At 38.1% G+C, this 26740-nt stretch overlaps 2 protein-coding genes across 2 annotated transcripts; both read right to left on the bottom strand.

Moving 5' to 3' along the window:
- Nucleotides 1-5906: 5906 nt before the first annotated feature.
- Nucleotides 5907-25945, bottom strand: LOC134648626 (SH3 domain-binding protein 5 homolog). The gene is made up of 5 exons (XM_063503114.1): nucleotides 25585-25945; nucleotides 20630-20692; nucleotides 16542-16719; nucleotides 7957-8075; nucleotides 5907-7121 (listed from the first exon to the last, which is right to left on the bottom strand). The coding sequence occupies exons 1-5, from the start codon at nucleotides 25651-25653 to the stop codon at nucleotides 6114-6116; spliced, it is 1437 nt and encodes a 478-aa protein (XP_063359184.1). The 5' UTR covers nucleotides 25654-25945; the 3' UTR covers nucleotides 5907-6113.
- On the bottom strand, nucleotides 22625-25589 carry LOC134648625 (F-BAR domain only protein 2). Its single transcript, XM_063503113.1, has one exon. The coding sequence runs from the start codon at nucleotides 25524-25526 to the stop codon at nucleotides 22845-22847; it is 2682 nt and encodes an 893-aa protein (XP_063359183.1). The 5' UTR covers nucleotides 25527-25589; the 3' UTR covers nucleotides 22625-22844.
- Nucleotides 25946-26740: the final 795 nt, after the last annotated feature.

Consider the following 26740-nt stretch of genomic DNA (forward strand, 5'->3'; position numbering starts at 1 on the left):
CTTACGCTGCCGCTAAGACGTTCCTGTACCGACTTGTTCGACATCCGCATCCGCATAAGCTCCGCATCGATTTTATGCGGATGCGGATGTTGAAAATAATGCGGAAGTTCCGCGGTCGCAACATCCCTGGCTCATACTATTTTAACCCGCTCCGTGCAACCGCGCAAGCTAGCGAACGCCCTTATACCAGGTATACCCCTCCCATGAACTCCTAAGTCGTCAGGGTTCGAAAGGATAATTATCGTTATTTTTATGCCTTATAGTTATCGATTTGATAATAATCTAATAAAATTTATAAAAAAAAACGTTTAAGTATTTCTTACTATCAAAGAATTCAAAGAAAATAAATATAGCACCACTGAGCACCATCCATACCCGGGATAATTATCAAAGACTATAACTATCTGGATAATTTCGATTTCGAATTTGTATGGCGTTGCTAGTTATGGTCATAGTGCCAACGAGTATAACAGTAGAAAAGGATCAGGCGGCCTAGCCAAGGTGACAATCGCTTGCGCTTCGCCATCGAATCGCTTTCTCTCTATCACTCTTCCATATTAGTGTGAAAGTGACAGTTGCGTTTCGTTCGCTACGGAGCGTTAGCGATTGGAATGTTGTCTACTGAAAATTGTTCATTCAAATACGTAAATAAATAACTTTTTTTTACAAATTCAAATTTTATTGTCACTGGGTTGGATTCTTTTCCATATAGTAGGTACATCCCATTCATTTGTCATCAATCAAAATGAGGGTAGTTTTCGTGCAAGTGCTTATAAGCTCTATTGTAGCTAAGATGTTGACGTGTGAGCGGTGTGAGTGAAATGGGGTTGGGCGATCGAAGTATTTAGCAGATGGCGCCATCATAGCTTGCCCTGTCAATCCCTAGAATTGTCATATTTTTGTTTTTTTTTTTTAATTCCATAGATGCCAGCCCTTTAAGCCAAATCTCATAGAAAAAGGGGCAAGCTATGATGGCGCCATCTATGCAAACCTATGAGAGTGCCAACCCCATTGTATTGTGACAGACTTAAGTCTGTTCTTAAACGAAATAAGAGTGGGAAATGAAAAACTAAGTGATTTTTAAAAAGTTTATTTTTGAAGAACAATGGCATTTGTTAGTGATTAATCCAGGCCCAACCAGTAGGCCTGCTCCATAAAAATATATCTAAAATCATTAGGATGCACACACAGGTAGTTAAAGAGTCCGTCTAAGGCTATGCTAACTTAGCACCGAGTTGAATAGAGCATAGTAAGGGAGTGTCATTATAAACGTCATATTTTCATAGAAATTTGACATTAATGATGACATTGCCACACTTTGACATTACCTATAGGTTTATTATTACAAAAAGGGCACTAAACATTGACATAGATATCTAGGGACTGGCTTTACGGGCAATAATAATGAGGCATGACAGGGGCCAGTACAGCGGTGTGAAATCGCTACAATGCTATTGGTTGATGAGTTCGCATCACGCGCGTGATTGGTTGAAGAGTTCGCATTAAGCGCGCTATTGGTCGCAACTAGTCGCGTTAGACTGCACGATTGGCTGGAATTCGTGGGTAGCACCGCTGAACTAGTACGATGTTTAGTGCCCCATTAGCCTGTCCTTAGATATCTATGTCAATGGCACTAAACTTATAGCGAACTAATTTGTCTCGAAGTGGTTTGTTTTATTATTTCGTGAATCTAAAGATATTTCAGTGCTCTTAAATATATTACCTAGAAGATTGTTAGAAAATTCATGAGTATATTTTATTAGGACCACATTTAGTTACGTTTACATATAGATACGTTTATTGCATTTTACTATGACGTGAGTGAATTTAATTCTATTGACAATGATTACACATTTAGTTACATTACTTACATTTAAAAGTGCAATATTCCATAATGTAATGCGACTTCATAATTTATTTAAATTGATTAAGTTTATGGCAAAATCACGTAGAAAAATTATAAATAGAATTAGATAAATTCGTCTAATTATCTTCGATAAAAATTATAAATTTATCTAAAACTTCGTTTTCAGATTTTGATTAATTATTCTCATACTCCTTACATAATTTATTCTCATCATTAGGAAATGCACAAAATCAAACTTAATATTAGATATCGTATTAGTATAGTTAGTAAACCTTCAATAAATGTTTATTTATTACATAAAACATACAAGTTGGGATTTTATATAAAGTTGGATCTAGATCGAGACCAGGGATGTTGCGGATGCCGATTTTTTGACATCCGCGGATGCGGATTTTTAAAGGCTCACATCCGCGGATGCGGATGTCAAGATAGTACCATAAAAAACGTCAAATATTACATTTTAGTAATTTTTATTTTAAAAAAACCGGCCAAGTGCGAGTCGGACTCGCGTTCCAAGGGTTCCGTACATTAAGTCCCACTCACGCTTGACTGCTCATTTCTAATAGGTTTTTTTGGTTAATGACTAAATTACCTAGCAGTCTAGCACTTACGCCGATGCTAAGACGTTCCTGTACCGACCTGTTCCACATCCGCATCCGCATTAAATCCGCATCGATTTTATGCGGATGCGGATGTTGAAAATAATGTGGAAGTTCCGCGGTTGCGGATGCGGATATTCGCAACATCCCTGATCGAGACTTTATATAAATTAAATTAATAATAATTACGTTGGACCTTAACTTTATAGATTTCAAAACAAATATTCGTTTTTAAATATAAATATCCGCTTTTTAAATTTAGATGTACAAGAAAATGTACCTACTCAAGTAATTTTCAAGATTATAAATTTGTTATCAACAGAAAAATGATTATGTAATAAATATACACCTCTTATAGTACTGTTACAACCTCAGGTAAGTACCAACCATTATCGTGCAGTCTTCTCAACATCACTCGTACCATCGCCTACACTTAACTGTCCATCAGTGGACCTTATGCCTTTTGTAATAAGGTCCACGTTTGGACAGTTAAGAGTGGTCGCTGTTTGTACATACCACATTTCCCATCGATATTATCGTATCATTACCTAACAAAAACAACCGGTCGTAGGAATAAAGTTATAGAAGTAGAACTAAAGTAATAATAATCGTGCTTAAGTATCACTTCAATAACCTAGTGTAATTAGCTATATAGTTACGAGGTACAGTCGCCATCAGATATATCGGAGCGGTGGAGGTGCTCAAAAATATCTGAACACGCACTTTAATGCCTTGACAATAGAGGCGTGTTCAGATCTTTGTGAGCACCTTGGCTGTCCCGATATATCTGATGACTGTATCATCGCCCACACTCTGTTAAGTGTACGTCACCACACGGGATTGTTATGCCATTTAGGGTTCTTGCTAAATTAGACATTTTATAGCGTAAGTATTGAACAACCAATTTAGCTGGGGCCCTATATGCCGCATTAATCACGGAGCGTGATGGTACATCGGTGGACCTTATGCTTTTTAGGGTTCCGTACCCAAAGGGTAAAAACGGGACCCTATTACTAAGACTTCGCTGTCCGTCTGTCACCAGGCTGTATCTCATGAACCGTGATAGCTAGGCAGTTGAAATTTTCACAAATGATGTATCTCTATTGCCACTATAACAACAAATACTAAAAATAAAATAAATATTTAAGGGGGCTCCCATACAACAAACACGATTTTTTTGCTCTATTTTTTGTTGATGATGCGGAACCCTCCGTGCGCGAGTCCGACTCGCACTTGGCCGGTTTTGTAATAAGGTCCACCGATGTACAATTTAGGAGCGTTGCTGTTTGTACGTGAAAAACCACAACTAAATAAGATTCGTGAGCTAATCGGTGGAATGATATGGCTCTATCAATAAATATCTCATTAGCTAACAATACTTTTAAACAACCTAAGAAAAAGAGAACTACTTACAACACACAACCAAATGAGAATTAATTACCTAGATCGGCTGAAAAAACTACGCTCATACATACTTACTTAAAAACTTCAAATGACAACCAAAACTCAGTAATTATTACCACAAATTCAAAACCACAACAAAAGAAAACAAGACTGATTTTTGTTTGATTATTTTAATGTAATTAGTGAGGTTTAGTTGTCACTTGACAAAATACACGATTAATACATATTTTAGCTAAAATTAACTTAAAGTGAGCAAAATATTATTTACGAGTAAATTAACTAAATGCATTGATATAGAATAAAGAACTGGATACCCAATCAGCCGCAAAAAATGGCCCCACAAAAGTAACGTTAAAACAGATCACGCGTTACTTTTTCGTTTAGTCTTGTTTGAAACGCTCAAATGTGAAGTTGTCAACAATTACGAAATGTGCCGTTAAAATATGTAAAAACAAGGAAAAAGGATGGAATGTATTTTTTTCGGTTCTTTGGATAGCATTACATAATTTATGTAATCTGGTGGTAATTTTATGGTTTTGAATAAATTAATTTGTTAGTACCAAAGAAGGGATGTCAGAAACAAAAATCTAATGAGTCGATGTGAGGTCAATATTTTTTTATATTTTTATATGGAATTCGTAAGGAATAATATTATGTTTAAATCAGGGATGTTGCGGATGCAGATTTTTTGACATCCGCGGATGCGGATGCGGATGCGGATTTTTAAAGGCTCACATCCGCGGATGCGGATGTCAAGATTAGGTACTTAGAAAACGTCAAATATTACATTTTTAGAATTTTTTTATTAAAAAAACCAAACGTTTAGTATTTGAGCAAGAATATAGGTGCGTTATATTTAATAAACAGTAACTTCGCCGACTTTTCTGGATCTAGACGATTTCGTTATAGGTAATGACGAAATTACCTAGCACTTACGCCGCCGCTAAGACGTTCCTGTACCGACTTGTTCAACATCCGCATCCGCATAAGCTCCGCATCGATTTTATGCGGATGCGGATGTTGAAAATAACGCGGATGTTCCGCGGTTGCGGATGCGGATGCGGATGTTCGCAACATCCCTGGTTTAAATTCAAAATTTCCAAGAAAACTTATGCGACGTGCAAAGTGGACTGCTATTTAATTATAGCAAGAGATAGGGGTGATGCAGTTTTAAACAAGGCAAAACGGCACTTGTGTGTTCGGCCCATTTCCCTGTTTCCGACATATACACCACCAATAAGGGCTTATTATATCGACTAACTGTAAATGCTAAACCTGTCTGACTCTGAACACAGTGACAACCACAGGATTTTTTTATAAAGTATGGACTTTATAAAAAAAATCCAATCAGTACCTACATATAAATGTCCCCGTGCACCCGTGCGATGAGTAAATGTAGATCTAAAATACACAGTTATTTTATATTAAATAAAACTAACTTAACTTATTAACTTATTAAAAGTTGAATTTATTTCAAAGAAATTAGTATTTAAAGACGTATACTTACTTATTAAAAATTAAATTTGTTTGAATTTGAACCACGTTTTAATTTTATTTGAGCTCCCGATTAAATTAAATTTGTTTTATTTATTACTTCAATTGGTTTTTCTGTACAGTAATACCTATTAAAGTGTACCAAAGTGACTCCATTCGTTCATTATTCTCGTTTGACGTAAATACGTTACGTTTAGTGACTATTTTTTTTAACAGTGTTGGTACTTATGTTTGCAAATTTGACACTTAATGCTTACGACATTAAGCTCTTTTCTGTACGAAACATTTATCTTGACTCAAAATTAACGTAAGCGTTTTTATCATCAATACAAATGGTGCGAAACGTCATTGGGATCCACATTTGTTGACGTTTTTGTTCTGCTTTGTGTGTCTATTTCTTTTATATTAAGTCAGTGACTAAATGTAAGTAATATCAATCTTTCGTAAAATATTATTAGATATTTTAGTAAAACATCACCTTTCATTATATTCAAAATAATTTTAAAACGATAAATTACATATAAATTGAAACTTACTAGCATTGTTCCGATTTTTATTTCATTTTATAATATCGCAGGTATCAAAATGAAACTCAAACTCTAAAAAATTTACAACACATGAACATAACCTGCAAATATAATCCAAGGTCTATGAAAAAACTCACTATAATTCACGCATAGAAAACAGATATGCAACATTTAGATTTTTTTATTTCAGACATTCAATTGACTCTTATAATTTGCTTTAATTCAACTATTATCGCTGTCAGTGACCGTAGAGCTGGTCATCCTTATGACTGGGTTCTGCGTAGAGTCGCTAGAGTCACATTCGACCATTAAAATCTCATCCGGACTATCGTTCCTATCCGAATTACTTTCAGTATACGTTCCAGTTGGACTCTTGTCTTCAATAACCGCTTTTAAGTAAGACTCCCTGTCCATAATATTTGTATCCTGAGCTAAAGCTAGGACATCTAAAGACATCATGCTTTTAGATTTTTCCGTCTTGCTGATAGGTATAGGGTTGTGATCATACATGACTTCGCGACTTCTGGATTTGACGCGCGTTAGATTAGTATCGTTTTTCCAAGAATCGCTGGGTGGTTGATTGTATTTGAAAGCTGAATTGGTGCTTGTGGACGGTGCGCTAGCATTCCTTGGGGAACTAGCTGTGAACTTGGATCTTTTCTGTTGGTTATTTTCCTTCATCATTAGGAGCTGATCAAGTTTATTGATAGTTTCATTAAGCTCTAACGCCCAAGCTTCGTCTGTTCCCACATCAGTTCTATCGATAGGCTTAAGCGCTAGCTCTCTCACACGCATTCTAAGCTCTTGGAGACTAGATTCCTCGTCCTTTTCTACAGCATCAGTTTCCTCTTCAAGTTTAACTTCATCGTGTATCGGATCTCTTTCCGCGCCTACTCCTGGCTCTCGTGGACCAACAGGGATTTCTTTTCCAGTATACTCGCCTCTTCTCCTATGAATTTCTTCGGATATTTCTTCCAATGCTTTAAGGGATTTTGAGTACCTCAATTTGGCATCCGCTATTAGCCGTTGGAGTTTCTCAATCTTCTTGTTCTGCGTTTGGAGTTGTTCGTCGCATAGTTTCTTCTCTTCGAAGTAGAGGCGGGATTTGATAATGTTGCGTTTCAAGTTTTCTTCCAGCCGAGCCACCTTTTTCTCGGCAGTGATGAAGGCGGCGGCTTTCTTTTGGTGCTCGCGGCCGCTTTCCGCTTTTCTTTTCTCAGCGTCCATGACCTGAAAGACATAAATATAATGTCAGGCACCACCATTAACAAAAACAGTTTAGGTAATTGTAAATTAATTGGTCGGTATCGAATTTTTGGAAGGGCGACTACCAAAAACTTTGTGACTTAGTGTAAGGCCTGAGTAGACGTTCGAAGCGGAGCGTTCGGCGGGGCGTGCAGCGTGGCGTCGGGGTCAGCAGTAATTTGAGCAGCGTGCACTAAGGCCGCTCCTATACGCTTGCATTTGTTTAACATGCACGCCGCACGCCCCGCCCCGCTGCACGCCCAACTCGAGCGTCCACTCAGGCCTTACACTTAAAGTGAAATATTATGTAAGTGTTACTAGAAAAGTTGCTAGCGCCATTTCGTAGATAGTCTTAGAGATGAAAAGTGTAGATGTAGACCAAATAAACAGTGGACGGACTATCTCAGAGGAAGGATATGGGCAACGAGATGACGGTGACGGAGAGTCCCCAAGTAAACAAAAATAATAAGAGGGTTGTTAAATACTGGGATAACTTTATTAAATTATACAACGGGACTTAATCGCGTATCTAAGTTTTAAGATTTACCTCCGACGTTTCGAGGACGCAAAACGCAAAACCTAGTGCGCAAAACGTTCAAGCGGATAAACAAGACCAAGTGCGGGTAGTTCGAAAAACTCGCGCGGTTAGACGATGCTGATGTCAACTTAAGCCAGTCTTCTCCGAGACCACGGGGACAACGCCGTCCTCGAAACGTCGGAGGTAAATCTTAAAACTTAGATACGCGATTAAGTCCCGTTGTATAATTTAATAATGTTTAAAAATCGTGAAAGTTTAAATCAGTGTACTGGGATAACTTACCTTGATGATAGCGTGGTTGAGCACCTCCTGCCAGTTGCTGTCAAACTGCCACTCATCCTGCTTGCTCACGAAACGCTGCTCGGCTAGAGTCACTGTCTCTTTAGCTGCTGCGTGGAGCTCTGAAAAAATTATACAATACAATACAAATCCTCTTTATTTCACAAGCTCAGAATAAATGTAGGTACATGGAAACACAAATAATACATGAAGACAGAGGTAAACAACATAGACAGACAGAGGTATAATCTGTGTAAGTATTAATTCTGTAGAATGTAGAATGAATGAATGTGTTAAAGAAGCGCTGGTGGCCTAGCGGTAAGAGAGCGCGGCTTACAATCCGGAGGACGCGGCTTTAAACCCGGGTTTGTACCAATAAGTGTTTCGTAACTTATGTACCTACGAAATATCATTTGATATTTACCAGTCGCTTTTCGGTGAAGGAAAACATGATGAGAAACCCCAACTAATCCCAACAAGGCCTAGTTTCCCCTTTGGGTTGGAAAGTCAGATAGCAGTCAATATCGTAAAAAACTAGTGCTTACGCCAATTCTTGGGATTAGTTGCCAAGCCGACCCCAGGCTCTCATGAGCCGTGGCAAAAATGCAGGGACAACGCGAGGAAGATGATGAGTATTAATTCTGTAGTAGATTATAACTGAGCGTTGATAACATTATTAGGTCCAATAGGGATGATGACACATGTTGAATTTTATAACAAAATCTAGTAAAATAGATAGCAAACGAGCAATTTATCACAATAATGTGGATATTAAAACAAAATATTGAAAAATTACAAAATTACAGGACCTGAAAGTTTCAAAATTTAAGTTTTTTTTAACTTCCAAAAACGATAAAAGTAAGGGTACTATTCGATTCCTTACATTTCATCCAAAAAAATATTGTATAGCAACTATACAATAAACGCAATATTTCACCGACAAAAACGCAATTTTCTTGTTTTGTCCATACTACAAGATGGGCGATGACGTCACGGCCTCTGGCCGTTTTGTATAGGGCGTTTCGCGAGTGAAGTGCGACTGTCGGACTTTGACTACAATTTCTGACTTTTGTGTTACTTTAATGCCATGGGTCCCATATAGACAGTTGATCCTAAAAACAAACCCGATCGATTGATACCATAAAAAAAAATTAGTCATGTAGCCTATTTGCCTACTTATAGTGTAATGTCTTTTGGTGCCACATTTTGTGTAATTTTTGTTTCTTTTATTATACGTCAGTGGTATTACTGGTATTTCATATTACCCAGAAGTCAGTATTTTAAGAAAGGCACGGCCGTTTCCCAGCGGGGCACATTAATATGCCCTAATTTGTTAATTCGTGGATATACCGTGGTGAATACATAATATTCGTGGGTTTCATTATGTGACGTGTAAAATTATTGTTTTAAAAGTAAATAAATTGAATTACATACCATGCCAAAGAAAGTTCCATTAGCAAAATTAATACAAAATAAACATTGTCATGCCGAAGCGAAATATGGGTGGAATCACATCTGTCAGCATCGAGCCGCATTTTATATATTAGAAATTGCTCGTTAGTATGAAGATGCGTACGCATGCTTTCAGCTTTCCGATGCGTACGCATGCTTTCAGCTTTCCGATGCGTACGCATCTTCATACTAATGAGCGATTTCTCATATACAAAATGCGGCTCGATGCTGACAGATGTGATTCCACCCTATACATTAATGTTTATACGCATTTACGTTATGTATTAACGACTCGAAACAAACAACGAAGTCACTAAGTAAATGTTTTAATACAAACACTATTATATCATTAAACATACTTATAACTCACAGAATTAACTAAAGACCAGTAATTCAGACCTTCTATTGCAAATAAATGTTACGAAACTCGCTGTCAAGATATACTAGTCTAGTAGCTTCATAGTCAAGGCATAATGTTTTGTAAATAGGTCCCTGATAAGAACATGTGGTCATAGAGGCGTATAAAAAATTATCTTTGACACTGACCTTGTCTGCTTGATAAGGCAACATTGAATTTATTATGAGGGTAATGTTTCATAAACAAATTGAAAAAAGAATGTTAATTTTAACCCACATATTCAGAGCTAGTATATTCATAGACTAGGAAGTAAAAGGGGGTGCTCACCGAGTATGATATTAACGGGCGAACATAAGTGACGTCGTATAGTTATATGAGACTATGAGACAGACAATTCAAAAACATTAAACAAATAATAAGCTAAAAGTTCAATTGATCATGTGACTCGTAACGTGGTGGCGAAGGGTAAGCTACTAGCAAATAATATTGTCTGAACATTTCTTGCTAAAACACCCCAAATGCGCGTTCTGCAGTATATTTTCAATAACAAGATTATATAATATTCACGCATGTACATATGTATATCATAATCATAAAAGATACATTACACAAAAGATAAATATGTGTCATTATTATAAATTTGTGTGACGCGCATCTAATCCAATTACTTTGCCGATCTAGGCCGACAATGGGGTACGTAATTTCATTGCTAATGAGCTTTGGTTAAGCACGCGCAACACCATGTTTACTGTTATTACGGACAATATCAATATTTACACGCATTATTGAAAAAATATACATAAAATATAAACTGAAATAGATGTCATATGTCATATATTAAAGGAAAAAGTGACGAAGCCCTCTAGTGGTGAAGGCCGGATACGAACCGGCGTCTTTAGCAATCCGGGCTAACGCATTGAGCTCCTTGGCCACCCCGCCACGGTGGAACCCGTCCCAATTCTCGACTATATGCCATCTTACTAAGACTCCACCACTCCGGCACAGAATAAGTAATAGTATTATCATACAGAACGGACACGCACCGCCCCGCCCCGATTCGGATTACCTCGCCCGCGACAGGCCGCGACATGAATGTCAGACTGAGAGCATGTCAGGATTCCGTCAGAAACTCAATGACGCATGTACAGACGTGCCGCGCACACATATAAACGCAAATCATTTTTGATGTATGGCGTGTCCGCCCTGTGACTCCGGCCTTCCCCACTGGAGGGCTTCATCACTTTTTCTTTAATATATGACATCTATTTCAGTTTATAATTTATATATATAGTGTGACTACTTAAAAAACACAAATCAAAATATTTAATAAAATAATTTGATTTGTTCCCAAAGTTGTGTCATCATCCTCTTATTCTCTTGCCCTTGTCCCATTCATTAGGGGTCGGCGCAGCATGTCTTTCTCTTCCATACCTCTCTGTCACCCGTCATCTCATCATTCACTTGCGTTCGTTTCATATCATCTCTCACACAGTCCATCCACCTTTTCCTCGGTTTTCCTCTCCTTGTATTTCCTTGTACTTCCCTTGTTCCCTTGTTCCCAAAGTTGTGTATACCTACATAAAATGTCTTTATAATATCGAGGTGACACGGGCGTTATGGAATGCGCCCCCGCGGCGGAAGGCGGTTATCAGGCGGTTTGCAAGCAATTGATGACATGCGCGTACGCATACTTGTTTGACGTGCTGCCGATGTAATATACACTTAGTTGTATAGGTTCTTAACCGGTCGAACGACCATCGTATAACAAATTGATGCAAAGCAATTTGAGCCATATTGATCTGTAGTAAGGTAGTAAGTAACACACGTCTGATACTGAGTCGATACGACACAAATTGAGTTAGTATCACACGTGTGATACTAGGGCGATCTACGGGTTAATCTTAGCGGCGATCGTCACGTTAACGGCATAAACGTCAAATTTCTTTGTAAGTACCTACATATTAATCCCCTTATTCATAAACGCGCTACAAACCTCAATTAGCTAATAATCGTTTGTCCTTATCTGTCATTTTGACTTATGTATTTGTAAGAAAAGGATAAAACATATTTACCTAAATCAGGCCCGTAAAGTTTAATGAATAAGGGGGTAAGTTATTAGTTCTTTATGCACATTTGAGCGACGAAATTTCGATTATCGATGACAGCGGTAGACCCTCTGAGGGCTTACCGCGAAACACGTTCGACGTGTTGCCTCTCTGTCGCACTTGTAAGTTCGTACGTAAGTGTGACAGGGAGGCAACACCAGGGGGGTGTCACTCCGCAGTTTAGGTACATTTGGCCGGCGCGCCCATCAGACAGGCGTATTGCAGTGGGCTGCCGCTTGGCGTGCACGATGGTCGTGTCACGCGGCGCTCGCGCAGAATTCAAAATACACAATGGCTTCGAAACTTACTTCCGTGAGAATCAGACATACTATCTCCGGATAAAAAATGTATGTTTACATAATCAACGTTTGTAATTCCTACATATTTATCTTAAAAATAATAAATCAGTGGGTATAGGGTATAGGTATAAAAACTTGTCAAGTGATAACCCCGTGCCGACACTTACAGCTCGGTCATAAAACTGCGGCGCGCAAAGGAGATTCACGGTTCATGCGCGGTTATAAGTTTCAATTTTGCTTGCAGGCGGCGATATAGGTGTAATTTTATACCTAAATCTGACTTTTGTGAAGGAGTGAATTTTCTGTACGGTAGTACTATTAGTTATTCTGTGGCAACACGTCGAACGTGGTTCGCGGTAGGCCCTCTGAATTCCATCAAGTAGAGTCACCATATCGGGGGGAAACGCCAATCCAAATTGTTTTTTTAGCGTTTGTTGTTGTTGTACGATTGTCTGTTGTCATCATGGCTAGCCCCCCACATATGGAACCATTACGCACAAATGCACCTGTTACGTTATCTATCAGTTATCACAATACGTGAATGATACTGCAGTAATAACTATCACTTATTTAATCGCCTCATAATTATAACTATAACCTACATGATTGTGCCTAATAAAACTGATAACATCGCGATCGCGTGCTGCGAGTATCGATTCAGTTACAAGGGCGTATTTTAGTACTGATTAAGAATTTCTTAAGCCTTTTCCCCTTTAAAAGCTCCGTGAGGTGGACGACTGGACGTTTAAACAATTCAGTTCATAAAATCAGTGTATTTCGTGCCTTCGTGGAATATTAAATCAAAATAACACCAAGAAATAATGCTTGTTTGTTATACGTTTTACTAAATATTACTTATATTTAGTAAAACGATTATATTAAAAAAAAACGTCCTACGCTATATGGCCAAATCCATTACATGCCAAAAATGCATCATTACCTTACATCATGCCTTACATCATTTTGGAAAAGACCTTATACTCTTCAAACTGCTGTATTGATTTCTATCAAACATAGCTAACAATCACCGCATGGAAACTCGCTTTCACGAAAAAAAACCGCATTGAAATCGGGCCATCCGTTGGAGCTACGATGCCACAGACACACATACAGACATTGGCCTCAAACATAATAAAATTATACTCGTAACACCTCTCTTTTTGCATTGGGGGTTAAAAAGAGTATCGTAGGTAGCTACCGGTCGGTCTAAGATTGTCACTTAGGCAAGCCAATCTTTTAACAGTAAGTAAACTCACGAACCCAGCGGACGCGATAACAAGTAGGTAGTCAGAATAGTTAGGTACCTACCTCTAAGTTGGACGGAGACGATAGCGCACACGTGAGTTCATACGAAATGTATGAAAAGTCTACTCCTGGGACGTAGAGGAATTTTCTATGTCTAGGAATTGAGGGATTAAACACGTAGAATGATTTCAAGGTTATATATATTTTTTGTCAAGAAAAACTATTTTGTTTGGTGGATGTGCGGCGTTACCAGGCTCGACAAAATCCGCAACGAGTACGTGCGAGGCAGCCTGGGCGTGCGCGACATCTCCGACAAAATGCAGGAGAGTAGGCTGCGATGGTAAGGCCACGTAATCTAGACTACGTTGGAAATTTAGCACTACGGTTTTCCATCCCCGATAAAAGAGGCAGAGGTAAACCGAAAACAAAATGGAGGACGTAGTGCTAAAAGTATGATTGAGTGCAAAGTATCCGAAAGCGTAGTCGAGGATAGGGCGAAGTGGAAGCGAAAGACACGGAAAGCTGACCTCATCACCATGTGGGATACATAGCTTGGAAGAGAGAGAGAGAGAGACTTTTTTGTCAAGAAAAACCAAAGGAAGCGTACGCAAACACATTACAATGTACTTAATGCTTTTCTGAACACAAACAATGTTGAAATCGGTACGGAAGCTAACGGTCTCCTGAGTCTTGACCGTGACCTCGCACATTGCTGACTTCCGAGCAATGTGGAGCGTGAAGTATTAAATAAGATTAAGATTATCCATTGGAAATTCAGCTCTAAACGTTTAAACATAAGGTTGGAAGACACAGATGTATGTTAAAGACTTTTTGCTGTTGTTTTCGGGGAAAAGATGACACTGTTGACAATGGGTTCCCTAAATGAGTACGTACATGGAAAGGCAATTCTAAATGGTTCCTTTAAAACATATTTGCTTGAAAAAGACAGATCGTGTTGGGAAAGATTTATAAGATACTAAAACCTATTTAATACTAATATTGAAACCAGGAACATTAGGTTTGCTGTTTGCACATAGGGTTACTATTATGTATGTATTAACTACGCTGAAGTAACGGTGGCTGTTGTGTTAAGATCGATAAGGTCAAAAACAGCAGCTAGCTGTTCAAATTTTCATGATCCTAATCACTTATCGATCTGATATTTCGTGTGAAATGTGACACAAGTCGATTTTTTCAAGGTTGGCATTTATTTTAATGTGGTAATTATTGTAACCTATTGACTTAGCCCGACTTGAATAGAACTTACAGCATACAACTGAATCTGCCTAAGACAACTTTAACAAAGGTACTGAGAAATAGTATAATAGGATGTAATGTACCGTGTGTTTTTTCCTGTCAGAGTCCAAATACCTCGTAATTCCAAGAAGTAACATAATTTCAAATTAAAAAAGGTAATGGACAAGTTACAATAAAGTGGCCCATATAAAGCCCACACTGACCCTCTGAAGGCTCGCGCAGCCTTGGCGGTCCGTTTAATGGCACTGATAAGACTGATAAGGGAAGAGCATCCGCTGCCCGATAAGATTCTGCAGTCAATGTGGCATTGATTCCGCAGCTTTATAACCAGACTACCGATAAGATTACACTGGTTAATGTGGTTCTGGTTATAGATGTTATGCGAATTGCACAGAACGGTACACATCAATTGGTTACAACTCTTTACAATTTTTTTCTACTCCCGTACTTTTATTTGTCATTTAAAGGGTCGTGCACACACCTTTAAAACCCTACCTTATAGTTGTCAAGACGAGTCTTTAGTCTATTCACCAAAAAGAATTTGTGCATACACGCAGTATCTTTTTGGCGATTTTACGATACTTCGTGTAATGACCACTTAAAAAATATTGAATGAAATACAGTGTTGCCAACCTTATTTTAAATGTCATCTTTGACAAATAAGTGAACTATACACATGTTTTTTTTAATTTCATTCATTCATTCATTCTTTTCCCGCCCGTACCCTCCATTTTTGCTACTTCTTGAATATAAATATTTGTTAAATTTACAATTTTATTTCAAAATAAGTGCTTGGTCGTAGAAAAAGTATTGTATGCAACGTTGTTTAACTGAGTCAAAAAATACTCGTGGCGTCTTTATTAACAATTTTCGGCTTCGCCTCAAATTGTTACTCACGCCACTCGCCTTTTTTGACCTCTCTTAAACAACAGTTGCATAAAATACTATAATCTCAAGACTGAATAAACGGGTCGAATTTGTTCAGACGCGGGACAGTCTAGTGAGTGAGAAAGAGATCGCATAAACAGCGTGTTAGGTACTAGAGTGACAATGTGATTCGTGGCCTTTCGCTGTCAAATATCTTTCGTTAGACAGTGAGAATTATGTACCATTGTCAGTTCCTCAGAAACATCTGACAAACAGTTCTGTCTCTAGCATATTTCAGGAGCGTTACAAGTCTTATAGTTGTAACAATTTCCATTGTCATTTTGTACAGTCGCCTTCAGATATATCGGAGCGGCCAAGGTGTTCACAATATCTGAACACGTACTCTAACGCCCTGACAATAGAGGCGTGTTTAGATATTTATGAGCGCCTTAGCCGCTCCGATATATCTGATAGCGACTATACAGATTCCACTACACGTGTAATACAACATACTATTTCTGCAGTGTTAATGAAGATGATGTAAGGCCATGCGGCCGGAAAAGGCGGGCAGTTTGATCGATTCGTGTTCTTCAGGCCACACAGGTGTTAAAAGAAAAAGAAAGGCGGAGGTAATAGAATTCTAGACCAACGGTACTGTGTCCGGACAAGATCGAAGAAATAGGCCGTGCGTCACTGTATTAGTTTTACTTACGAACCTCTTTGAGCCTTTTTTTTTGCGTAACTTCTTTTCCAGTTAAATCTTACTCGTACATGCACCCAATACTACATTCCTACTAGAAATACAAACATTTGGTTTGGTACGTTTTGAAATGATTCAAATGAATTTAAAATGATTCAAATGAAATTTACTACGTCGTAGACGTCGTAGTAGGGCTGACTTGTCCACACATTAACAGATAAAGTAATGTTGTAAAAAAATGTTGTTATTTTGGATTTTTAGACTACGGCTCCTTTTGTTTAGCAGGATTTATGGGTAGAACTTACCACTAGCTCTTTGAAACTGCACAGCAGCCTTCTGGCACTCTGTTCTCGCTGATGCGGCGGCGGCCACAGCCTCGTGGTAGGGCCTGGACTTGTCCACGCAAGTCCCAAGCCGCTTGGTCAGTCCCTGGAGTCGTCGGGACGTCTCGTTCAGGAGCAGGTGGAAGGTTTTCATAGACTCCTGCAAAGATAATATAAGCTCTAATGTGGACATTTATTGCAATATTTCCGAGCTCATATAACCCGGCAACCTTTAAATAAAGGGTGAAAAAAGGCGAGCTCGCTCCATCATAGGCCACGTCTTCGCCTCGGATAGTCTGTGGCCTTGAGTAAGCCCATTTATAATAATAATAATTAGGTTTTTTTGTAATGTGTATATATGTATTTTTTATTTTTTTGTAAGTGTTTTTTATTTTATTTTTATATTCATATTGTAAAAAAAGCTAAACTGAGAAGATAGATAAAGATATAAAAACATGTGAGTCCCTAGGTACTTAGAAATAGAAGAGGGAAAGCCTATGGCTTGGCTGTGACCGTCGGTCAAAAAAAGTTACTTACAAATAACAGGAAGTTAAATAAAAACTTGTAAAAAACATATTTTAGAAATGAATCCAAGGTAGGTTGATGTAGTCACCTAAATCGGAGAAAGAACTACATCTATAATCACAGATTATATAATAGTTGCTATAATTATCAATAACAATAGTTGCCGAGGTGAGTCTGCCTCTCTGCAATAACGTCTAAAAATGCAGTTAAAATGCCTATTTCCTTATTGGAAGGTTGTGTGCTACCTTGGCTTTCATAACCTCCGCGTCTATAATATCTGAAACGTGTCTTTCGACTCGGCGGACGCTTGGCATAAACGAAATGTCATGGCTGGCCGCCAAGTTATCTTCCATTTATTGCGAGAATGCTGGAATGTTATGTAAGATTAAGTTTTATTGAGACATGTGTACAATGCATTAGGGTAACTTTGAAAGCGGAGTAATTTTGGAAATGGCATAAATATACTAAACTAGAAGCACTTTCCACTGTAGCCACAGTACAGTCAAAAGTGCGAAATTTTCACATTGAAAAATGGTTTCTCTTTTTATATTTTAGTTTGAGGATCGATGTTTTTCGTTTCCAAACTGCAACTTGCACATCTGTAGTGGCGCTGGAACACTCAGTCGCCAAGTCCGTGCAGAGAGGTCGAGAGAAAACCGAATTTCGTAAATTGCGGGGATCTTTCTCTTTTACTCCAATGAAGGCGTAATTAGAGTGACAGAGAAAAATGCCCGCAATTTGCGAAATTCGGGTTTCGCGGTAGCCCCTCAGCCATAGCCCTCAGCTTACACGGAGCCTAGATTGCGAAAAATCTCAGCCACTCTTTCCATCTAGATGCATTTCCCCACGTACAGGTTACACAACTGGTTATATAAAAGGGAGCTACTAACAGCCACAATTGACCTGCCGCCGGCCTCGCCTTAATTTGCCTAATTGACTGTATCGTATAGGCACATGCCTCGTGATGCGATGTGCAGTTTCTCCATTTGTATAGATTATGCACGAATTTAACCGTTTCTATACTATATCATAGAGAAATATAGTAAGACAAGAGTGCTCACTCCATACATCAGTTCAGACATGGTTCAGACTATTAATTTCAGTATCTACATCTAGCATCGAGTAGCGGAACTATCAGTACTGCTACTTGACAATAGATGTAGCACCGACCGGAAAGTCTTATCTCAACAGCATAATACTTTCCGGTCGGTGCTACATCTATTGTCAAGTAGCAGTACTGATAGTTCCGCTTCTCGATACTAGATGCGAATAGTCTTTTTAGTACTAAAACTGATGTATGGAGTGAGCACTCTATGTATTTTTTTCTCTATGACTATATATTAGGCATTCTGGGATTCAAATATTTTGACACTAGGTATTTCGTATTGAGATCGTAAAACGAAATTATGGTGCAATGAAACAGCACGGCAGCAGACTGTCGTGCGCAAACACATAAACTCTATTTTTTTATTCCGTAGACTAAAATGACATTTCATAGTATGAACATCATGTGTCATTTCATACTATGAAATGTCATTTTAGTCTACCGAATAAAAAAATAGACTTTAGGTATAGGTACTAAAATGATTTCCGTACTGTAGCGTGTCCGCCGTGTCCTACTAAAACTAAAGCATTTATTTCAAGTACCTAGGTATTACGTATGGACACAACCGTGTCATATCAACACAAAGCGTTTCTATATAATATCTCATTACCCAAGCATTGTTCCGCGCTTTTGTCTCAGACTTGTATGAGTGCAGGACTGCGTGTGCATGCGGTATGCAGTTTCTTTACTTTATCTTGACATTGCGCAGATTATATTCACATGATACATATCTGCAATATAATAGCAGTCAATAGGAAAATGAAAATTAGGGGAAAACTATAACTTTAGATCAATTATATTGGATATTTTCTTATAATTCTTCTGCATTACTTTGACATTGTTTCAAAATTAGCTGTAGCCTTTACTTAAATAATATTGGAAGTAAAAAAAATATGAAATCGGCATTTTTACTATAAATTCTTATAAAAACGTAACAACCTACGAAAAAAATACAATTGTGTAATATTATTGTAACTTAGTACTTTGCCTATTATTTTTTCCAATCAAAGCTTTACATCTAAACCTATTACATCCAGAAAAAAAAAACTTTTCTATAAGACGATCTTTTTTACTTCCAATATTATTTAAATAAAGGTTACAGTTAATTTTGAAACAATGTCAAGTAATGCATAAGAATTATAAAAAAGATCCCATATAATTGATCTAAAGTTATAGTTTTCCCCTAATTTTCATTTTACTATTGACTGCTTGTTTAAGTAGATTAAAAAAGTCTATGACAATCTTCATCACTGGCACTATTATATTGCACACAACTGTACACAGTAGGTACATGCATATTTACAAATTTTTGGTGGAGTTTATTTTATTAAAATGTAAAGTCATAGGGGTAGATCAAACACAAGGATTTCGGAAACAAAATTATTTTACTAAGTATAGTTGTCATAAAATTTCTCTTTAGCGCACCTCAATAAAAAAAGCTAAAAATGACAAATTTAAAAGAAGAGGTACCACGTCGGTCTTATAGCTAAACAGCGATGTCTTCCGCACCTTTTCCGGAAAACCTTGGCATCGTGCAATTTTCACTATTGCCAAGGTTAGATCTTTTAGATTCCTATCTCGAATGGGCATACTCGTAAAAGAAAGTTGGCGAAGGGAAAGGCGCGTGATTGATGACTGGTGAAGTGCCGAATAACATGGCGAAATAATTGAGAGAGCTGCTGTAATCAATTCTCATTTGTTCAGGAATATCCGCCAAGTTAGTTTTCGTTAGTACCTACTCGAAATTATTTATGTTAACAGAAATTCGAAGATGTGTAACTTAACCTTTTGGACGTCAATGACCGATATATCCGCACCGTAGGTTCAACGCCAAAGACCGATTAATCGGTCACAGACAACTGAGCAACATCGACCTACGTGCATATACATAAAGTTCAACTTCAGTTTTGACACTTCAATGATGTGGCGTCTGAGTGACAGCTTTTGTGTTTGACACGGCGTGGAAAAGGTTAAGTCAAGGCCGACAATAATACAGCCTCAAGAAAGGAAATTAGCATCTAGCTCTACATGTAAGACTAGGTATGAGCTCATTTCCTTTTTGAAATGACTCCGCTGTTATTACTTATTATTCTGCGGCTTGTACAGTCAACATCAAAAATAACGAATATGTAGAACGATTACATTGTACGAACATAATGTAGACCGCGAACTGATGAGATATGGGTCGCACTACTACACCTAGTAGAAAAAGCAGCATTTTAAAAACAAATTTGGCGCCTCCTTACCTAACCTCCCATAGAAAATTTGAATTTGACGCCTTTTCTACTGACAAAGTGGGTGTGCCAGACTATAGTATATCACTATTTCGAAAAGTATCCGAGGGTGGCAGATACTTTAGCCGCGTTGTTTCATCTGCTACTTTTATGCTGACCGTACATTCTAATGTGTTTAACGTTCTATTAATAGTTAAGTTACTTACATCCAGCTCCAATTCCAGCTTATTGATCTCATCAGTAGCGGCGTTCAGCTTTTCCAACTCCACCTGCGAAGTTTTGAAAAACTTGAGACAGTCACAAGGCACCCACACACGGTACTCCCAATTATGAGGCAACAGCAAGCAACAACTAGCGACGGGAAACATCACCGAGACAATACCCTTTACTCGTATCATACATGTACTTACAGATAAGATTATATTATACGTTGGGAGTACGGGACAGCTCGTACAAACAGTCTTAAATATTTATATTTTTCTTAAATTACGTCTATCATGTTGGCAGTATGTACAAAGTGTCAAAATTTTCTTTACATTTTGGCGCCCAATTTTTTCTTCAGGCTTCTACAGACGTTGCGACAAATGACATGCGATTTTATACAACTACCGGCTAAGTAGGAGCAACGAATTCAATCGATCGATCAAATGCCGCAATGTATTGCAAATCGCATCCGGTTTTCGGTGACGTTTGTTGAGGCCATTATTATTTTTCTTAAATTACGTCTGCTATGTTGACAGTATGTACAACGTGTCAAAAAAAATCTTTACATTTTGGCGCCCATTTTTTTTTCTTAGATTACTGTTATTAGCTAAGAATACTTTATATAAATGAATGTACAATTTGGTTTGTATGAGAACTGCCCAGTAACACCTCGAGGAATGTTTCCTGTCACTAACAGCTAAGCAAAACAATAGGTACTTATAAATATACTTACTTAGTCTGTTTCTTTCGTTTCGCTTATATCCGTAAATAAAAGTTCAATGAAAAGGCTAGAATTACATTTAATTTCCAAATTATAATCATTGTAAATAGTTACAGTATATAGAAATTACACATGCGATAAATTTTACAATATAAAAATACGCATTCAGTTACAGTTAACTTTTTTTCGAGTAGCTACCCAGAGAATAAAAAAAACAAATATAACGCCAATTTCTGAACGCACCAAAATAACCAGGGGCGAATAAGTTTGTTATACAAAATTAACCCTTAACAATTAAATATTAAAGTTTAGAATAATTGGAATGGTTCTCTTGTACTAAGGTACAGTTATCTAAAGTTATATATCTCATAAGTTATGGTGTCTGTTATTTATTATGAACACTTCCCGTTTTGGTAAAGTAACTCTTAGCTAAACATTATTAATTAAATGGATTGGAATAATACAAAGCATTAGGCCATGAATAGGTATTAAAATAAATGTAATCTTCATATACATTTATCATGGTATATTTATATAAAACATAAATAGATGAGATTACTCTTGAGTAAATAAAACGAAATTAACATTTATGTGAGTAATGGTTAGATATATTTATGCGGTGGTTGGCAACTAAATGCTGACTTATTATAATTCTTAAAATATAATGCTTCAAATATAAAATTTTAATTGCGAGATTCAATCAAATTCATAATTGATTAATCAAAGCCAAGCTATTGAAGATTTAGAAATTCTATTAGTTGCAATATTTTAGTTATTATTTAATATTATTGAATTTTCTCAGAATATTTGCACAATGGAAAAAATATATGTTTTAATTTATTAAATCTGTGACCTTAATACACAGTGTTAGTCAAATCTAATAACTATAATATTTATTGCATCTCATTTAGGCCCCTACAAAATTATAACTACCATTCAAAATTACGATCTAACAATAAAATCAATAATGTTGTCCACTGAAACCGTATAAAATTCGGCACTATTGTTTTCGAAATATATTCTGAGTTTTTGAGTAATAATCAATAATTACTTTCTATATTTTCCCATGTATGTATTCATAAAGTATATTAATTTGTTGGGGTTTAAATAGGTAATACAAAAAAAAACTTATTATTAACATAAAAGTTTGTGATGCATACTAGAAGTAAACAAAAAGAGGTACACCCACACCTTAAAGCCTGCAGTAGAAATACTATTGTCTCACAATTCAGCAAGTAATGTAAAAATGGCACATCTCTAATCATACTGAATATAATTTAGTTAACTCAGAATTTAATCAATCGTAAATAACCACTACAAGAGTTAACCAACATGTAGTTTAAGGATACAACTAATTAAAAAGGAAATTACATGAAATCATTCCAAGTGGACAGGAAACAATCCTAAAAGGTACCGAATATGTACGAGCTTAGTCAAATCTACGCACTCCGCATACAATACAAGTATGTACAAACATTCATAAGGGATTGGACCGATCAGTGAATATCACTATCACAAATATATTTGCCAGAGACAAAGCGGCGTTTGACCAGGGAAAGGCGGTAGCCGCTGCCTATCAGCTCAAACTCTATGCCTGAGAGTGTTGCGCCTTCACAATTAAACTGAGCAGAGATGGTAGCCTTTGTAGAAGGTCCATGCTCCAGCTCAAATCGCGCCCTTAAAGACCCTACTCCCCTATCCTCAGAATGTTGGGATAGTTCAGTAAAACGCCAAAGAGCCTGCTCGTTCTTCTCGTTCCAAGTATTATTTGGCATAGCTATAACGTTAGTTACACCTCCATCCATTGGCACGCACACAGATACGTTTAGCAATGGAGAAGGCGGGCTCATGGCATGGAGATTATACTTGTAATCCACCTTCAGATCTGTGTGCTCTCTCTCACATTTCCAGTATGATACTAGTTGGTATGGACATGATGCCGCTCCCGTCTTTGGACGTATTTGATATTTCAATATGTCTACATTGAAGTATTGAGCTGTTGGGTTCTTTTCAGACTGTCGTTTAAGCAGGGAAGTTAATGCTGGCATGTTAAATTCCACAACTGTTGTGTCTCGAGTTGACATCATAGCATTGATGCTAATAAGTTGTTTGTTAGGCAGGACATTGTCTAGTCTGTGGATGTTTTTTAGTCTGAAGCAGAGCTTCGCCGGATTGGGGTTGTTAGCTAACACACCGACTATGCCAGTTGGGAAGGACAACATCATGTCTCCTGACATTTTCACTTGGCATTTAGACTCATCTGAACCTCGGAAGTACGAGTGGATGATCTCGTGGAAGGCTACAGCTAAGGGTATTGTATCAGCCATGCCTATTGTGAGAGGAGACGGCCCACGGGACCCTGACGAGCCGGCGGTTCGGAAATCTCCCTCTGATCGCCTTGAAGGAGGGCGCGGGAGCGAGATAGACGACATCGTAGGCGTGGACGTTCGAATGTTAGTTTGGCTCATTTCTCCAACCTCTGAAAACAGGTCTCCTACATCTGCTGTGGATACTGGAGTAGGGCTCTCTAAGAGTTGCGATTGGTTAGCTTGTAAAGGCGCATAAGGGTTCGAGACACCATGGGGAGAGGTGGGATTACTGGCTGTGGGACTCTGGAAAAAGTTCAAGTCTAATAAGTCACTGCTGGCTTTGCTTGCGTTCGCGTTTGAGCCGCGCCTTGTATTTGTTCCAATTTTGTACAAGGAGATGTTTTCAACCGTTGCTCTTAGCTCATCTACACTTGCCGACATGGGAGCACTACCATTACTAATAGGTTTAATCTCTACATGTATCTTTTGCTCTCTCTCTTCCTCCGAATCAGTGTCCGATGAAGAATAAACACTACCTTTCTCATCTTTAGGTCTGATGCAGTACCCTTCATCATCTACCTCTGGAGAGTTCATCAGATCATCTTTTGTTGGAACCTCTTCTTCTTTTTCCTCCAAGTCAGACTTATCACCCATGTTAGAATTTTCAGAAATCTCATCCTTTTTCTTTTTGGATTTTTTCAGCTTTGTTTTGGTTCTTCTGCTGCGTAAGAACCATTTGGACTCTCTGAGTGTTGTCCGACCCATGTCTGCATCTTTATCAGGGGCTACAGGCGTGGCTGGGGTTCCACTGGGGCTAGAGGGGGCAGAACATGGGGCGGCCCCTTCAATGCTCCCAGTTGGCTCATCTTTACTTTGGAAATTGGGTGTGAACAGGTTCAACAGAGATGTGGTCCTTCTAGAGGTCTTGCTGGCAAAAGATTGGCTCTCTTTCTTAGCTGCCTTAGGGGGTTGGGAAGGTTTGTGAGACCCATTTGAAACTGTAGATATCTGATCAGCTTCTGATATTGAGTTGTTAGCTGAACCTGGTTTAGGTAAAGAAACTGGCAGCTCTACTAAGTTTGCCTTCTCTATTGCCATGTATTTATCAGTAATGAACTGTTCTAGTAGTTTTTCTACTGTTAACTCAAGACATTGATGTTTAAAATCTCTATGCACCTGACCCATGAGGTCATGGTTATTTTGTATAATGTCAGCATAGACATTTACAAATTGTTTCATTTGTTTTAAATGTGCTTCTTCCACATCTTGAAAATGTTTGCATGTTTGTGTCATTTTCTTTTCGAAATCTTGTTTAACCATGTTATATTTTTCAACTAGTTGCCTGTATTCGTCATGTAGCTTTTTAAATTTGACCTCAGCTTTCTCAATGTCTTTTGCTGACGCATTATCTTTGCGAAGCTTCTCTAGATCCGCCCCCTTGCTTGTGTACAAGTCTTTCGCTTTCTGTAGAGCCTGTTTAGTGTTTTGTATAAGTAGAACCACCTCTAGAGTGCTAGACTCGGAATCCTTAACCGCTTTATGCTTCTTGTTCAGCTCTTCGGCATACCTGGCCACATCTTTGACCAGCTCACTCACTTTCTGGAACATGTGCTGATGCAAATTGGACAGTTTCTCGGCAGAGCATTTTAACACGCCCCAAAAGGGGGCGAAAGTGCCTTGAGCGCAGTTGCTGTTTGCCTGTTTCGCTAGCTTCGACAGCAATTTCGAATTCGATTCCTCAATATTCGATCTTTCTCTGAGGTAGTCTGAGAACTCTTTGCTAGCTATCAGCCCGTATTTCATGTTTTGATATAAAATATCGTATCCATTGTGCTCGCTGGCGAAGCAATCTACGAAGTTGACACTCATGGTTGCTGTTACAGAAGTACACGATTACAGTTGACACATTATATAGTCACTCACTGACCTGTATTCTAGGATCGAGCTCAGTATCACCATTGTCGTCCGCGGGGATCGTAAATGAAGATTCTTCCATTGCAGCGCTTGCCACTAGGAAGCCACCTAAATTACATCACCGACACAAAAGCGTAGAGCGTCACCGTTACACTGCCATCCAATTAACGGAACGAGCCCCAATTAAACACGCATCACTGTACACCTGGTTTAATTTAGTCGACAAATGAACGAAAACAACACACAAGTCGTCTAACGTGTATAATTTAGCTATATAAATAATAAAGTGAGAATTTTTCATCCAAGATGACGTCCAACTTCATGACGTCAAATCATAACAATAGACAAATATAAAGTTTTTATAAAACTTGCCATAGTGACCAGTGTCCGCCCAGTTTTCTATAGAGTCGTATCGAGTCGAAACTTGGTCGATGCATGAAAGAGGCAGATTAGTTTAAAAAAGTCATTTAATATAAAGTAACGGTTTCATCACATAAATAATAAAAACCGGCCAAGTGCGAGTCGGACTCGCGCACGGAGGGTTCCGCACCATCAACAAAAAATAGAGCAAAACAAGCAAAAAAACGGTCATCCATCCAAGTACTGACCCCGCCCGACTTTGCTTAACTTCGGTTAAAAATCACGTTTGTAGTATGGGAGCCCCACTTAAATCTTTATTTTATTCTGTTTTTAGAATTTGTTGTTATAGCGGCAACAGAAATACATCATCTGTGAAAATTTCAACTGTCTAGCTATCACGGTTCGTGAGATACAGCCTGGTGACAGACGGACGGACAGCGGAGTCTTAGTAATAGGGTCCCGTTTTTAGGGTTCCGTAGCCAAATGGCAAAAAACGGAACCCTTATAGATTCGTCATGTCTGTCTGTCTGTCTGTCTGTCCGTCTGTCCGTCTGTCTGTCCGTCCGTATGTCACAGCCACTTTTCTCCGAAACTATAAGAACTATACTGTTGAAACTTGGTAAGTAGATGTATTCTGTGAACCGCATTAAGATTTTCACACAAAAATAGAAACTGAAACTCAAAATTTTTTTTTTCATCAAACCCATACGTGTGGGGTATCTATGGATAGGTCTTCAAAAATGATATTGAGGTTTCTAATATCATTTTTTTCTAAACTGAATAGTTTGCGCGAGAGACACTTCCAAAGT

The sequence above is a fragment of the Cydia amplana genome, chromosome 6 (genome assembly GCF_948474715.1).
Source record: "Cydia amplana chromosome 6, ilCydAmpl1.1, whole genome shotgun sequence".
NCBI classification, from domain to species: domain Eukaryota; kingdom Metazoa; phylum Arthropoda; class Insecta; order Lepidoptera; family Tortricidae; genus Cydia; species Cydia amplana.

Excerpts from the sequence above, each read along its gene's own strand:
- LOC134648626 (XM_063503114.1), bottom strand. The coding sequence starts at position 25,653 with ATGGAAGAATCTTCATTTACGATCCCCGCGGACGACAATGGTGATACT. Across the intron at positions 8,076-16,541 it reads GCAGTTTCAAAGAGCTAGTG|AGCTCCACGCAGCAGCTAAA; the intron begins GTAAGTTCTACC and ends TAATTTTTTCAG. Across the intron at positions 7,122-7,956 it reads TCAACCACGCTATCATCAAG|GTCATGGACGCTGAGAAAAG; the intron begins GTAAGTTATCCC and ends TATGTCTTTCAG.
- LOC134648625 (XM_063503113.1), bottom strand. The coding sequence starts at position 25,526 with ATGAGTGTCAACTTCGTAGATTGCTTCGCCAGCGAGCACAATGGATAC.